The 16,321-nt window shown below is 45.3% G+C and overlaps 1 protein-coding gene across 2 annotated transcripts in view; it reads right to left on the bottom strand.

Annotated features, from left to right (window-relative positions):
• Window positions 1-8,116, bottom strand: part of IRAK2 (interleukin 1 receptor associated kinase 2) — an 89,556-nt gene extending 81,440 nt beyond the window's left edge. For both annotated transcript variants that reach the window (XM_066246053.1, XM_066246051.1), the window contains exon 1: window positions 7,947-8,116. In XM_066246053.1, coding sequence (XP_066102150.1) covers window positions 7,947-8,040 — 94 coding nt within the window. In that variant the 5' untranslated portion in view covers window positions 8,041-8,116. The remainder of the gene's footprint in view (window positions 1-7,946) is intronic.
• Between the last annotated feature and the right edge of the window lie 8,205 nt (window positions 8,117-16,321).

The following is a 16,321-nucleotide window of genomic DNA, read 5'->3' on the forward strand; positions in this document are numbered from 1 at the left end:
CAGCAAAGAATTGATGTTTCTCATCTCTCTCCCTTCCTGTCTGTCTGTCCCTCTCTCTGACTCTCTCTGTCTCTGCCACACACACACAAAAAAATAAATAAAATAAAAATAAAGAATAAACTCAGTGCACTCTCCCTCCTGAGAGCACACCCGTGCCTTTTCCTTCCCCCTTTTTCTTCCCCTTATCCTCTTCTTTTTTTTTTCTTAAATGTTTATTTTGCCTGACCAGGCGGTGGCGCAGTGGATAAAGCGTTGGACTGGGATGCGGAAGGACCCAGGTTCGAGACCCCGAGGTCGCCAGCTTGAGCACGGGCTCATCTGGCTTGAGCAAAAAAGCTCACCAGCTTGGACCCAAGGTCGCTGACTCCAGCAAGGAGTTACTCGGTCTGCTGAAGGCCCCCGGTCAAGGCATATATGAGAAAGCAATCAGTGAACAACTAAGGTGTCACAACGAAAAACTGATGATCGAGCTTCTCATCTCTCTCCATTCCTGTCCCTATCTATCCCTCTCTCTGACTCTCTCTCTGTCCCTGTAAAAAAAAAAAAAAAAGAAAAAAAGAAAAATGTTTATTTTATTGATTTTAGAGAAAAAGGAAGGGAGAGATAGAGACAAGAACATTGACTCCTGCCTGACCAGGCGGTAGCGCCATGGATAGAGCGTCGGACTGGGATGCCGAGGACCCAGGTTCGAGACCTCGAGGTCTCCAGCTTGAGCACGGGCTCATCTGGTTTGAGCAAAGCTCACGAGCTTGGACCCAAGGTCGCTGGCTTGAGCAGGGAGTCACTTGTTCTGCTATAGCCCCCAGGTCAAGGCACATATGAGAAAGCAATCAATGAACAACTAAGGTGCTGCAACGAAGAATTGATGCTTCTCATCTCTCTCTCTTCCTGTCTGCCTATCCCTCTCTCTGACTCTCTCTGTCACAAAAGAAATAAAAAGAACATTGACTCCTGTATGTGCCATGACCAGGGACTGAACTGGCAACTTCTGCACTTCAGAATGATGCTCTAACCAACCGAGCTATCTGGCCAGGGCCCTTTCCCCTCTTCTAACTGCACAGGTGTGCATCTCCTAAACTCTAAGGGTCCCTATGAGACTTGCAACCAGAGGAGCAATGGGCAGAGGCATCTCATCCCAGGCTAATGTCCTGAACCTGTCTTCAGGATCCTCTTTTTCTCTAACTTCCCAGTGAGCCAAAGCAGCCCTGCCTGGGCTCATTTCTTTCCTGTAACATTTCCAGGCAGCCAAAACAGCCCCATCCAGGCTCTCCTGTTGTTTCTTCTTTCTTAAGTCCTTCCTTGTTTCACTATCCCCAGCTTTAATAAACATACTATCGGCCCTGGCTGGTTTGCTCAGTGGTCGAGCGTCGGCCTGGCGTGCAGGAGTCCCGAGTTCAATTCCCGGCCAGGGCACACAGGAGAAGCGCCCATCTGCTTCTCCGCCCCTCCCCCTCTCCTTCCTCTCTGTCTCTCTCTTCCCCTCCCGCAGCCAAGGCTCCATTAGAGCAAAGATGGCCCGGGCGCTGAGGATGGCTCTGTGGCCTCTGCCTCAGGCGCTAGAATGGCTCTGGATGCAACAGAGCAACGCCCCAGAGGGGCAGAACATTGCCCCCTGGTGGGCATGCCGGGTGGATCTCGGTCGGGCGCATGCGGGAGTCTGTCTGACTGCCTCCCCGTTTCCAGCTTCGGAAAAATGAAAAAACTAAATAAATAAACATACTATCAAAATCAAAAAATAAATAAAATAAAACAAAACAAATCGTGCCTGACCAGTGGTGGTGCAATGGATAAAATGTCGACCTGGAATGCCCTCTAAATTATGTAGTTTCCTAGAAGCCTAAGTTCTTCTCACATTCACAATTGAGGCCAACATAGGAAAAACTAGAGGGGCTCTCTTACACAAAGTTTGTGCACTGCCCAGGAAATATTCAAAGCAGGTAAATCACATATCATCGAAGCAAAGTAACACAGTGAAGTCTAGAAAATCAGGTAGCAAGAGACATTATCAGAAGAGCCCTGACAAGTTACCAATGACTGTCTCTAGGGAGAGAAACAGAGAGGTTGAGGACCGAGGAGGGGAAAGGTATACTTCTTTCTATCACAGGCATAGTATTTACATCATTTAACCTAGTGCATTTGTTACTTTAATGCATTAAAAGTAATTAATAGGGCCCTAGCCGGTTGGCTCAGTAGTAGAGCGTCGGCCTGGCGTGTGGAAGTCCCGGGTTCAATTCCTGATTAGGGCGCACAGGAGAAGCAGCACATCTGCTTTTCCACCCCTTCCCCTCCCCCAACTCTCTCTTTTTCTCTCTCTTTCCTCCCCTCCCACAGCCATGGCTCCAATGGTTTTTGAGCAATTTGGCCCCAGGCACTAAGGATGGCTCCATGGCCTCAACACAGGCACTGAAATAGCTCGGTTGCTGAGCAATGGAGCAGCAGCCCCAAATGGGCAGAGCATTGTCCTGTAGGGGGCCTGCCTGGTGGGTCCCAGGCAAGGTGCATGCGGGAATCTGTCTCTCTGCCTCCTCGCCTTTCACTTAATAAAAAAATAATAATAATAATAATTAATAGCTCAGTTTGGTAACTCAGTTGATCAGATCATTGTCCCAATATGCCAAGGTTGCAAGTTCAATTCCCAGTCAGAGCACATTACAAAAATCAACCAATGAATACATAAATTGTGGAACAACAAATCAATATTTCCTCTCTCTCTCTTCTTCTCTAAAATCAATTTTAAAAATTAATAAAAATACACACTGAAAAGAAATCCATGTTGCTAAAGAATGCTGCTTGGCAAGGAGAAATAACTGTGATATATTTTAAGGAAAAAGCAGGTTACTGGAATGTTCAAATTATATGATTTTTGAAAAATGTATACACATAAATGAGTATGTTTACAAAAAAGGACATAAAGCATAAAACATTTAGCACTCTGGCCCTGGCCGGTTGGCTCAGTGGTAGAGCGTCAGCCTGGCGTGCGGGGGACCCGGGTTCGATTCCCGGCCAGGGCACATAGGAGAAGCGCCCATTTGCTTCTCCCCCCCTGCCCCTCTCCTTCCTCTCTGTCTCTCTCTTCCCCTCCTGCAGCCAAGGCTCCATTGAAGCCAAGATGGCCCGGGCGCTGGAGATGGCTCCTTGGCCTCTGCCCCAGGCGCTAGAGTGGCTCTGGTCGTGGCAGAGCGACCCCCCAGAGGGGCAGAGCATCGCCCCCTGGTGGGCAGAGCATCGCCCCTGGTGGGTGTGCCGGGTGGATCCCGGTCGGGCGCATGCGGGAGTCTGTCTGACTGTCTCTCCCCGTTTCCAACTTCAGAAAAATACAAAAAAAAAAAAAAAAAACCCACTTAGCACTCTGGTGACATGTGGCAAGAAGCCAATAAATGTTAGCTACTGTAGACAAAAAGGGGCCACGTGTAGCCTGATCTGTGGTGGCACAGTGGATAAAGCGTCAACTTGGAACCCTGAGGTCTCTGGTTCAAATCCTTGGGCTTGCCCGGTCAAGGCACAAAAGAGAAGCAACTATGACAATGCTTCCACTCCTCCCAAACCCCCAACCCCACTGCTTTTTTTCTTTTTCTCCTCTCTCTAAAATCAATAAATAGCCTGACCTGTGGTGGCGCAGTGGATAAACCATCAACATGGAAATGCTGAGGTCACCGGTTCGAAACCCTGGGCTTGCCTGGTCAAGGCACATATGGGAGTTGATGCTTCCAGCTCCTCCCCCCCCTTCTCTCTCTCTGTCTCTCCCTCTGTCTCTCCCTGTCCTCTCTAAAATGAATAAATAAATAAAATTAAAAAATAAATAAATTTACTTAAAAAAATAAAATAAAATCAATAAATAAAATCTTTATAAACAACTAAAAGTGACGCAACTACGAGTTGATGCTTCTCATCGCTCTCCCTTCCTGTGTATCTCTCTCTCAAAACAAACAAGCAAACAAACAAACAAGAAAACCAACTTTCTAACTAAAAGCAGTTCATGGTAGGTAGTCACATCTTAGGGCTGTACTTTTTTTTCCGAAACAAAGGTCAATGTGGGGTTTTTTTAAAGATTTTATTTATTCGCCTGACCAGGCAGTAGCGCAACAGATAGAGCGTTGGACTGAGATGTGGAAGACGCAGGTTCAAGACCCTGAAGTCGCCAGCTTGAGCTCAGTCTCATCTGGTTTGAGCAAGGCTCACCAGCTTGAGCCCAAGGTCGCTGGCTCGAGCAAGGGATCACTCGGTCTGCTGTAGCCCCCCCCCCTCAAGGCACAGATGAGAAATCAATCAATGAACAACTAAGGAGCCAAACGAAGAACTGATGTTTCTCATCTCTCCCTTCCTATCTGTCTGTCCCCATCTGTCCCTCTCTCTGACTCTGTCTCTGCCACAAAAACAAAAACAGAAAAAACAAAACAAAACAAAAAATGATTTTATTTATTCATTTTAGAAAGAAGAGAAGGTGGGAAGGAACAGGAGGCATCAACTCCCATATGTGCCTTGACCAGGCAAGCCCAGGGTTTTGAACCTGCGACCTCAGCGTTCCAGGTCAACACTATTCACTGCACCACCACAGATCAGGCCAAAGGTCAATGCTTTTATTGAACCTGCCATATTTTGCATCTACAATAACTTACTTGATAACATACATTTGAAATGTAATCTTTTCCTGCCCCCTCAGGGCAGCCACTTCACCAGCGCAGACAACAAACCCCCTCATTGTTATCTTATGCTTGTTACTGGTTTAAAACAGCTTCTGCCTGACCTGTGGTGGCGCAGTGAAATACCAAGGGTCACCAGTTCGAAACCTGGGCTTGCCCCATTGAGGAACATACAAGAAGCAACTATTGTGAGTTGATGATTCCCACTCCTCCCCACTCCCCTTTCTCTCTCTCTCTCTCTAAAATCAATAAATAAAATAAGAAGATTTTATTTATTGATTTTACAGTGAGAGAAGGGGGAAGCAAGAAGTATAGTTGCTTCACTTTTGTTGTTCATTGCTTGCTTGTTGCATGTGCTTTGACCTGGCAAGCCCAGGGTTTCAAACCAGAGAGCTCACTGTTCCAGGTCAACACTCTATCTGCTATGCCACCACAGGCCAGGCTTAAAAGATACATTATTTGCTCAAAGTGGATCAATAAACACACACATGTTCATTTCTCTCAAAGGTACATATATAATATACTCTTGAATAAGCTGTATATATTATAATCTAAAATTTAAAGAAAGACTATTGGCCCTGGCCGGTTGGCTCAGCGGTAGAGCGTCGGCCTGGCGTGCGGGGGACCTGGGTTCGATTCCCGGCCAGGGCACACAGGAGAAGCACCCATTTGCTTCTCCACCCCCCCTTCCTCTCTGTCTCTCTCTTCCCCTCCCACAGCCAAGGCTCCATTGGAGCAAAGATGGCCCGGGCGCTGGAGATGGCTCCTTGGCCTCTGCCCCAGGCGCTAGAGTGGCCCTGGTCGCGGCAGAGCAACGCCCCAGAGGGGCATCGCCCCTGGTGGGCGTGCCGGGTGGATCCCGGTCGGGCGCATGCGGGAGTCTGTCTGACTGTCTCTCCCCGTTTCCAGCTTCAGAAAAAAATAAAAAATAAAAAATAAAGAAAGACTATTATTTTAAAAATAAAGTTGCATGAGTTGCACTGACTTAACATAAAACTAATAATTAATAATGATCATTGTCTTTTACCTGACCTGTGGTGGCGCAGTGGATAAAGCATCAATCAGGAAGGCTGAGGTCCCCTGTTGGAAACCCTGGGCTTGCCTGGTCAAGGCACAAATGAGAGTTGATGCTTCCTGCTCCTCCCCACTCTCTCTCTAAAACATGAATAAATAAAATCTAAAAAAAAATTAATAAAAGAATGATCACTGTCTTTTTTATTCATTAAATTAAATTTAATGGGGGTGATATTGATCAATAAGAGTACATAGGTTTTAGGTAAACATCTCCATATCATTTGAACTGTTGATTGTGTTGTGTGCCCATCATCCAAAGTCAAATCATTTTCCATCACTGTTTATTTGTCCCTCTTAGAATGACCATTGTTAATGCAACCTTATTACTTACAAGAATCTCTGACACTTAAGTGTCAGGTAGTTTTCATAGAATTTTCATTCCTCACAACTACCTCCAATTTACAGATTAAGAAACTGAGGCTCAGTGCCTGACCTGGGGTGGCAGAGTGGATAAAGCCTAGACCTGGAACGCTGAGGTCCCCTGTTGGAAACCCTGGGTTTGCCAGGTCAAGGCACATACAGGAAGCAACTACAAGTCACTCCTGTCCTTTTCTCTCTCTCTCTCTCTCCTCTCTCTAAAATTAATAAATAAAATCTCTCTCTCTAGCCCTGGCCAGTTGGCTCAGTGGTAGAGCGTTGGCCTGGCGTGCAGGAGTCCCGGGTTCGATTTCCGGCCAGGGCACACAGGAGAAGCGCCCATCTGCTTCTCCACCCCTCCCTCTCTCCTTCCTCTCTGTCTCTCTCTTTCCCTCCCGCAGCCAAGGCTCCATTGGAGCAAAGTTTGCCCGGGCGCTGAGGATGGCTCTGTGGCCTCTCCCTCAGGTGCTAGAATGGCTCTGGTTGCAACAGAGCAACGCCCCAAGATGGGCAGAGCATCACCCCCTGGTGGGTGTGCCAGGTGCATCCCGGTCGGGTGCATGCGGGAGTCTGTCTGACTGCCTCCCCGTTTCCAACTTCAGAAAAATACAAAAAAAAAACTCTCTCTCTAAAATAAGAAGAGCCTGACCAGGCGGTGGCGCAGTGGATAGAGCGTCGGACTGGGATGCGGAGGACCTAGGTTTGAGACCCCGAGGTCACCAGCTTGAGCATGGACTCATCTGGTTTGAGCCAGCCTCACCAGCTTGCACCCAGCCTCACTGGCTTGAGCAAGGGGTCACTCGGTCTGCTGTAGCCCCTCTCATCTCTCTCCGTTCCTGTCTGTCTGTCCCTGTCTATCTCTCTCTCTGACTCTTTCTCTGTCTCTGTAAAAAATAAAAACTAAAAAAATTTAAGCCCTGGCCAGTTGACTCAGTGGTAGAGAGTCCGCCTGGTGTGCAGGAGTCCCGGGTTCAATTCCCGGCCAGGGCACACAGGAGAAGCGCCCATCTGCTTCTCCACCCCCCCCTCCTTCCTCTCTGTCTCTCTCTTCCCCTCCAGCAGCCGAGGCTCCATTGGAGCAATGTTGGCCGGGGCACTGAGGATGGCTCCATGGCCTCGCCTCAGGCGCTAGAATGGCTCTGGTCGCAACAGAGCAACGCCCCAGATGGTCAGAGCGTCGCCCCCTGGTGGGCATGCAGGAGTCTGTCTGACTGCCTCCCTGTTTCCAACTTCAGAAAAATACAAAAAAAAAAAATTTAAGAAAATTTAAAAAATAAAAATGAAAAAATAAAATAAAATAAAGAAGAAGCTGAGGCTTAGAGAGGTTAAGCAACTCACTCAAAATCACCAACTAAGATGTGGTAGACCTGGAATGCAGATCTCCACTTGGGAACCTGAGAACCATAGATACAACCTCTACCAGGTGCCAAGCGCTCTCAGCCAATAATTACGCGCAAATAAACAAAACACACCAAGGAGTTACAATGCCTTGGTGGAGCCATACGCTGGGTTCAAACAACACATTGCCACTTAACAAAGCCATGACTCCACACAAGCGACTCTAGACCTCTAAATCCATTTCCTCCTCTGTAAAATGGGGTAAAAAGATACATGCACTTTATAGGCTATAGGAATAAATGAAGTAATCAATCCCAGGCAAGGGCACGGCACACTGATGGCTTACTGTAACTGCTCATAGCACAGAGAAGGTGGTCATTACTTAGCGACAGATTGACAGCAGAAATCTTTAAAGATCACAAAACACCTTCCAGATGATCGTACTAAGGTCCAGAGAAGGGGCAGTGGCCTGCCCGCGAGCACACAACGAGACACGGGTCCAAAATGTCCCTGGAGTTCTCCAGGAGGCCGACTCACCGAAATGCATCCAGTCCCACTCGCTGAGCGTGTCCATGTTGCGGCACAAATCATCCAGCACCCAAGAGGGCAACTGGTAGATGTAGCAGGACATGACGAGAATGAGACGATTGTAGAAGTTCGCTGGAAAATGAGCCAGACGCCCCGGCACTCGCCTTCCCTTCCGTGGGCTTACACCTCCCCGCCCCGCCTCCCGCCCCGCCTCCCGCCCCGCCTCCCGCCCCGCCTCCCGCCCCGCCCTGCTTCCTGGGAAGCAGGGTGGGACGGGCAATGGGCACCACTGCCTCCGAACTGCGACCTACGGCGCGACGCCATCTGGCGGGTTGGAACCGAGCGGCTGGGAACCAAAAGGGTCAGCGCTAGAAGGGGAAACTGAGGTCCAAAGTGGAGAGGAAATATGGTTAAGGCCATCCGGGGATTCCGTGGCAGTCCTAGGCGGCCTTCTGACTCCACTTCCAGTGCTTTGGGCGCTCTGCCACATATAATTGATTCAACAGATATTCTGTTAATTACATACTATAGGGTAGGCACTGTTCTAGGTGTTGAAGATACATAAGTAAGAAAACCTGTAAAAGTCCTTGCTTTCATGGGACTTTCAATCCACCTGGAACGCTGAGGTTGCGGATTCAAGACCCTGGGCTTGTTTGGTTAGGACACAAACGAGAAGCAACTGCGACTTGGTACTTCTCGTTCCTCTCTCGCCACTGCCTCTCTCAAATCGATAAATAAAATCTTTAAAAAATAATAAGAATACAGCCTGACCTGTGGTGCTGCAGTGGATAAAACATTAATCTGGAATGCTGAGGTCACTGGTTCAACACTCACCCTCCCCCACCCCTATCCCCACCCTCGCCCCCAGCTTGCCAGGTCTGACCAGGCAGTGGTGCAGTGGATAGAGTGTCGGACTAGGACTCAGAGGACCCAGGCTCGAAACTGGCTTGATCGTGGACTCACCAGTTTGAGCCCAGGGTCGCTGTTGGCTGGAGCCCAAAGGCCACTGGCTTGAAGCCCAAGGTTGCTGGCTTGAGCAAGGGGTCATTCACTTTGCTGGAGCCCCCCCCCCCCCATCAGTCTCTCTCGCTAAAAAAATACACAAAAACATATGAAAAGCAACTACTACAAGTTGATGCTTCGTGTTCCTCCCATCCTTTCTCTCTCTCTCTAAAATCAATAACAAAAATATATTTAAAAATAATAAAAATACTAAGTAAATTACATAGTATGTTAAAAGGCAGCAAGTGCTATTGCCAAAAAGAAAAAGGCAAGTTGACTAAGGGGAATTAGGAATTCAGAGCTATCAGGGGGAGGACTAATCAAGACAGACTTTATCACAATAATGGCTAATTCATATTGAGCAGCCACTATGTGCCAGACACTATTTTAGGTACTAAGGATACCTCTGAACAAAATCCCTGCCCAGGAGAAAGACAGATAGTAAGCAATAAAAATGCAAAATAAGTAAATAACAGCATTATAGAAGATGATCAGTAATATTAGATAATAAAAGTAGAGTATGATGAAAGAGAGTGGGGGTGGCTAATTGCATATGCATTATCTTCAAATGTGATAAATATTATTGGAGGAGTATGGTAAGAGGGGCTGTGAATTATTAAATAGGGTAGAACTTATACTAATAATAGCTAGAATTTACTAAATAGACTTCACCTGGGTTATTTCACTTATTCCTCACAATGACTCCATGAGGTGGGTGTGCTTATTACCCCCATTCTACAGATGAGGAAACTAAGCCACAGAGCTGAGATTTGAAACCTAGCAGTCTGACCACTGGCTACAGACTGCCTCTTTATTATAATAACTACCATTATCTATAGTAGTGTGCTTTGCATAAATTATTTTATGTAATTCTCATGAGCCCATACTATGGTTATTATCCCATTTTTACAAAGCTGATGAGCCAGTAAATAGGTTCCAAGAGGTTAGGCAACAGCATGGAGGGCAGATAAAAAACTAGAGTACCACTTTGCAGCTGTACTATCAGCTATGCAGTATGCCTGCCAAAGAAGGAAACAAATGAAAGTGAGAAGTCCTGATGTCAAGTTCCAGTTCTGCCACCAACAGGCTTTGTGATTCTGGACAAACCATTTTCATTTCTCAACCCTTGCTTTACACATCTGTAAAATGGGACTAAACATTCTGACTGCTGCCTGACCTGTGGTGGTGCAGTGGGGTAAAGCTTCAACCCAGAATGCTGAGGTTGCCAATTCTAAACCCTGAGCTTGACCAGTCAAGGCACATACAACAAGCAACCAATGAAGAGCTAGAGTGAAGCAACTACTTCTCATTCCCTGCCTAGCCCCGCCTCCTCTCTCTGTAAAATCAATCAATAAATTAAAAAACAAAAAACCTTCCCACTGTTTAGCATAGTGAGTCAGAAAAATGGATTAAGTCAATTAGGCAGCCCATATATGTACAACACCTACTCCAGGGTCTTTCTTACACCGATAATGTACTTTAAAAATGGTAAGGGCCATTGCCTGACCTGTGATGGAGCAGTGGATAAAGCATTGACCTGGAATGCTGAGGTTGCTGGTTCAAAACCCCTAGTCAAGGCCCATATGAGAAGCAATCACCTGACCTGTGGTTGTGCAGTGGATAAAGCATCGACCTGGAATGCTGAGGTGGCCAGCTCAAAACCCTGGGCTTGCCTGGTCAAGGCACACATGGGAGTTGATGCTTCCTGCTCCTCCCCCCTTCTCTCTCTCTCTCTCTCTCTCTCTCTCTCCTTTCTAAAATCAATAAATAAAGTCTTTTTTTTTTAAATGGTAGCTTCCATCATTGATAAGAAAAGTACACAGGAGCCTTGCCCAGGTAGCTCAGTTGGTAAGAGAATCATCTTGATATGTCAAGGTTGCAGGTTTGATCTCCAGTTAGGGCGCATACAAGAAGAAACAGCCAATGAATGCATAAGTAAGTGGAACAAGAACAACAAAACTTTTTAATAAGTGGAACAAGAAATCAGTGTTTCTTTCTCTCTCCTCTCTCCCTTCCCCTTTCTCTAAAATCAATTAAAAAAACAACAACAAAAAGTACACAGGAAAGAGTGCTCCACAGCTTGTGAGGCATTTTACTCCCCCAATACATAGACTGTTTTCCCTTGAGTAAAGGACATCAAACTCATTTTAAAAAGAGCGCCCACTGACCTAACCAAGCGGTGGTGCAGTGGATAGAGCGTCGGACTGGGACGTAGAGAAGCCAGGTTCAAAGCCCCAAGGTCGCTGGCTGGAGCACAGGCTCATCTGGTTTGAGCAAGGCTCACCAGCTTGAGCCCAAGGTTGCTGGCTTAAGCAAGGGGTTCCTTGGTCTGCTGTAGCTCCCCTGGGTCAAGGCACATATGAGAAAGCAATCTATGAACAACTAAGGTGACATAGCAAAGAATTGATGCTTCTCATCTCTCTCCCTGTCCAGAATGTCTGTCTGTCCCTATCTGTCTCTCTCTCTGTCTCTGTCAAAAAAAAAAAACCAATAGCGTGCGGAGGACCCGGGTTCGATTCCCGGCCAGGGCACACAGGAGAAGCGCACATTTGCTTCTCCACCCCTCTGCCGCGCTTTCCTCTCTGTCTCTCTCTTCCCCTCCTGCAGCCAAGGCTCCATTGGAGCAAAGATGGCCCGGGCGCTGGGGATGGCTCTGTGGCCTCTGCCTCAGGTGCTAGAGTGGCTCTGGTCACAACATGGCGACGCCCAGGATGGGCAGAGCATCGCACCCTGGTGGGCAGAGCGTCGCCCCATGGTGGGCGTGCCGGGTGGATCCTGGTCGGGCGCATGCGGGAGTCTGTCTGACTGTCTCTCCCTGTTTCCAGCTTCAGAAAAATGAAAAAAAAAAAAAAAAACAACCAAAAAAAACCCATACTGTGTACATCCATACTCATTTTTATAAGGCTGTTTGATACAATATTACTGTTATATAAATTGATAATCATAAATAAATACAAATGTCTACTGTAAACTGAATATATAATTTTTCTTTAAAACAAAGAAAAGTTAACTTTAGTTACTGTTTCTGTATCTGTGAGGACTGGAGAAAAGAAAGATATTGCATAATTATGAGTTGTGGTTTTGATTCCACCAAACCCTGTTGCAGTATAGTAATGGATACAGCTCTTCTCTCTAGACAGCTTTTCCAAATACAAATTTCACATTTTCCAAATAAGAACTTTTCTTGGTAAGTTACTGATTATGGATATTAATAGAAGTTGACAGAACTGAAGAGTTAAGTCACCAAAAAGAAATCTTAGTCTACAATCATGGCAATTCTTGGCTTTATAAACAGTGTTAATACGTTCTCCTATAAACTAGTCCCAATTTCCTTCATGGGACCCCCCGAGGTTACTGTAGCATTCTAACAGAAGAGAGTTTAGAGACAACAGTTTAGACTTTGCTGGAAGTAAGTATTTGCTACTTGAACACTTGTCTTTTTGGAATAATTCCATTCTCTTCTATCTAGTTACATAAACTGTATCTGTGCTCCTGATACAGGGCCAAAGGGGGTTGGTGGTCTCATGACAGGCTGGCTGTATATTAAGGTTGGTTGTGCCTGACCAAGCGGTGGCGCAGTGGATAGAGCATCGGACTAGGATGATTGATGCTTCTCATCTCTCTCCGTTTCTGTCTGTCTGTCCCTATCTATCCCTCTCTCTGACTCTCTCTTTGTCTCTATATATATATAAAAAAAAGGTTGGTTGTGTCATTACAGGTACACTCCATTTACGGAGGAATCCCATATCCTATCATGCCTGTTGGTGTAGCAGGATAGGCCATTACAGGGGTGCCATTGTGGCAGCATTCCAAGCAGTTGTTGGTGCTACTTTTGGTTGCCAATTTACATCATTCTTAGTGGTTCCATTTCCAATGCCACGATTGCCCACAAGGTTGGCTAAGACTGAATCCAAGTCATCAGATATTAACTTGTTAGGTGGAAGTTTGGCAACAGGAAGACTCTGGTTCTGAGAAGCCACTGCTGGTTTGAGAAGTCCACCTAGTTCATCAAAGCCCCCAGAATCTACAATAACGTTGGTAGATTTATTTCCAAACACAGATTCAGAGTCAACATTAAGGCCAGCTGAAGGATGTGGCTGTACAACTGGAGAAGGAGTGAATCCTAGGAAAAAAACAAACAACCAATGCTTCTCTCTTTCTCCCTCCCTTCCCCCCACCCCCAAGAAATAAATCACCTGACCTGTGGTGGTGCATGGATAGAGATTGAACCTGGAATAATGAGGCTGCTTCAAAACCCCACATGGTCAAGGCACATATGAGAAGCAACTACAAGTTGATGCTTCCCGCTCCTCCCCTCATCAAAACCAATAAATAAAACCTTTAGCCTGACCAAGCGGTGGTGCAGTGGATAGAGCGTCGGACTGGGATGCGGAGGACACAGGTTCGAGACACCGAGATCCCAACTTGAGCACCAGCTCATCTGGTTTGAACAAAGCTCACCAGCTTGGACCCAAGGTCACTGGCTCAAGCAAGGGGTCACTCGGTCTGCTGAAGGCCCGCGGTTAAGGCACATATGAGAAAGCAATCAATGAACAACTAAGGTGTTGCAACGAAAAACTGAGGATTGATGCTTCTCATCTCTCTCTGTTTCTGTCTGTCTGTCCCTATATATCCCTCTCTCTGACTCTCTCTCTCTGTCTCTGTAAATAAATAAATTTAAAAAAAAACACCTTTATTGTTTTTTCTGGCAGTACAGGATCATTGTCCAAAATACAGGAGAGCCTGACCTGTGGTGGCGCAGTGGATAAAGCGTCGACCTGGGAACGCTGAGGTCGCCGGTTCAAAACCCTGGGCTTGCCTGGCCAAGGCACATATGAGAGTTGATGCTTCCTGCTCCTCTCCCTTCTCTCTCTCTCTCTCTCTCTCTCTCTCTCTCTCTCTCTCTGTGTCTTTAAAAAAAAAAACTGAATAAAGTTAAAAATAAAAATATTTAAAAAAAAAACAAAATACAGGAGAGTGAATTAAGAAAAAACCCACCTTTCTCTTTCCTTCTCTTGTGTAGTGAAAAACCTCGTTCCCCATCTTCTCCTGTCAGGGCAGGGGGATTTCTACCCTTCTACCCTTCTCTAGATATTTCTTACGGCTGGATTAGTAATAATAAAATTGACATAAGACTAGATTAACAGGAGAAAAAACATTTTAATATGTGCACACAGGAGAATCACAATATGATGCTCAATTCATAAAATGAAGCTCAAAGAAATGGTCAAATTGGGTAACTTTTGTATTATTTACATAAAGAAACAAAAATGTGTGAAAAATTGACAACAAAAAGTGCTGTGAAATAGGTAAATCAGAAAAAGCTAAGAACTATGATTTTACATATAGGTGGATACAAAACTGAGACTCATGGACATAGATAAAAGTGAAGTGGTTACCAGGGGGAGGGGGACATAGGGAAAGAGATGGAGGGAAAGGAGTAAAGAGGGACAAATATATGGTGACAGAAAATGATTTGACTTTGAGTGACGGGCACATACACAATCAACAGTTCAAATGCTATAGAAATGTTTACCTGAAACCTATGTATTCTTATTGATCAATGTCATCCCATTAAATTTAATTTTATAAATAAAAATTTTTTTAAATGTTAATACTGCCTGACCAGGTGGTGGTGCAGTGGGTAGTGATGGCCTGTGATGCTGAGGACCCAGGTTCGAAACCCCAAGGTTGCCAGCTTGAGCATGGGATCATAGACATAAATCTAAGGTCACTGGCTTGAGCAAGGGGTCATGGCTTGGCTGGAACCCCCCAGTCAAGGCACATATGAGAAAGCGGTCATTGAACAACAAAGGTGCCACAACTATGAGTTGATGCTTCTCATCTCTCTCCCTCCCTGTCTACCTGTCCCTGTCTGTCTGTCTCTCTCTCTCACTGAAATAAAAAAGTGCTAATGAAGAGTCTAAGCAAGATTTGGGTATTCATTGATGTGGAATTTAAATAAAGTGGTAAGTTAGAAAGGAGACATTAAGATTTTCTTATTCTGACCTGTGGCTCTAGCGATAAGTATGTTCTGGATACGAGAAGGACACCTTTCAGAGGAGAGATTTACTTACAGCTTTCAAAGAGATTAGGAAAGGGCAAAACACCTGGCCTGTGGTGGCTCAGTGGATAAACTGTCATCCTGGAATGCTGAGGTCACCAGTTCAAAACCCCAGGCTTGCCTAGTCAAGGCACATATGGAGTTGATGCTTCCTGCTCCTCCCCCCACTTCTCTTTCTCTCCCTCTCCTCTCTAAAATGAATTAAAAAAATCTTAAAGAAAACACCCAGAAGCGTCAAAGTGAAATGTTCTATATGAAAATAACACTGGGGAACAAAATTTTTGTTGCATCCACAAAAACACTTGTTCTTACCTAATTTGAGTGTGCTGATCTCAATTCTGACATTAGTTTTTCTCTGCAAGCTACAGTTTCTTTGCAATTCAAGATTTTAGGTTTTCATCTTATTGTAAAATTTTCAACATTTAATTTAACATAATGAAGTAGAATGTCTTCTTGGACATCATCTTTGTGAAAATATAATAATTTATATAATGCAGTAAATACACTAATACACTAAAAGATATGATTGCATCAGAATTTGTCTACAATTTTGAAATAGAACATTAAAACACTTATTTTAATTATAAAATTTGCTCAAAACTTATTTAAATTCTATCCAGGCAAAAATTTGCGTTTGTAGCTCTTGTGTTTGTGTACTTGTTCAGGACAATCTTGTTTGATGCTCCAGCAGGAGTCTGCTCATCACTAACAGCTCCAAGATTTTCAGGAAACTTATCAAGGTGACTGTTCAGGAAGTAAATCTTAACGCTCATGTTACATCCAATGTCGTGGAAAGCCAACAGCATCCTTTGAACCAGAGTTCATAGTTTTCTGCTTTTTTGTTGCCAAGGAAGTTCTTTGTAACTGCCACAAAAGACTGCCATGCTGCTTTCTCCTCCTTATTCATCTTCCTGGCAAATTCTTTGTCACATATGAGGGTTCGAATTTGAGGTCCATCGAATACACCTGCTTTTATCATCTAGAAAGACAAGGCAGGAAAAGCAGAAATAATATGTTGAAAGTATTCACTTTCTCTATTCAAAGCCTGAACAAACTGCTTCATTAAGCCAAGTTTGATGTGATGTGGAGGGAAAATGATCCTGTCTCGATTAACTACAGGTTCGTTCACAATACTTCCAGAACTTCACGTTTTGGCCACTCTTTATGTGTCCAGTGTTTCTCCCGGGCTTGGCTGTACCACAAACACAGAAAGCAAGGATACTTTGTGAAACTTCTCTGTTGTCCTAGCAGGATTTACCATTTTAAGATCCACACAAATGATCCAGTTTTGCTCCTCATACTTCAGAAAGTCGAGGAC

This window comes from Saccopteryx bilineata, chromosome 10, assembly GCF_036850765.1.
Source record: "Saccopteryx bilineata isolate mSacBil1 chromosome 10, mSacBil1_pri_phased_curated, whole genome shotgun sequence".
In the NCBI taxonomy this organism is placed as follows: domain Eukaryota; kingdom Metazoa; phylum Chordata; class Mammalia; order Chiroptera; family Emballonuridae; genus Saccopteryx; species Saccopteryx bilineata.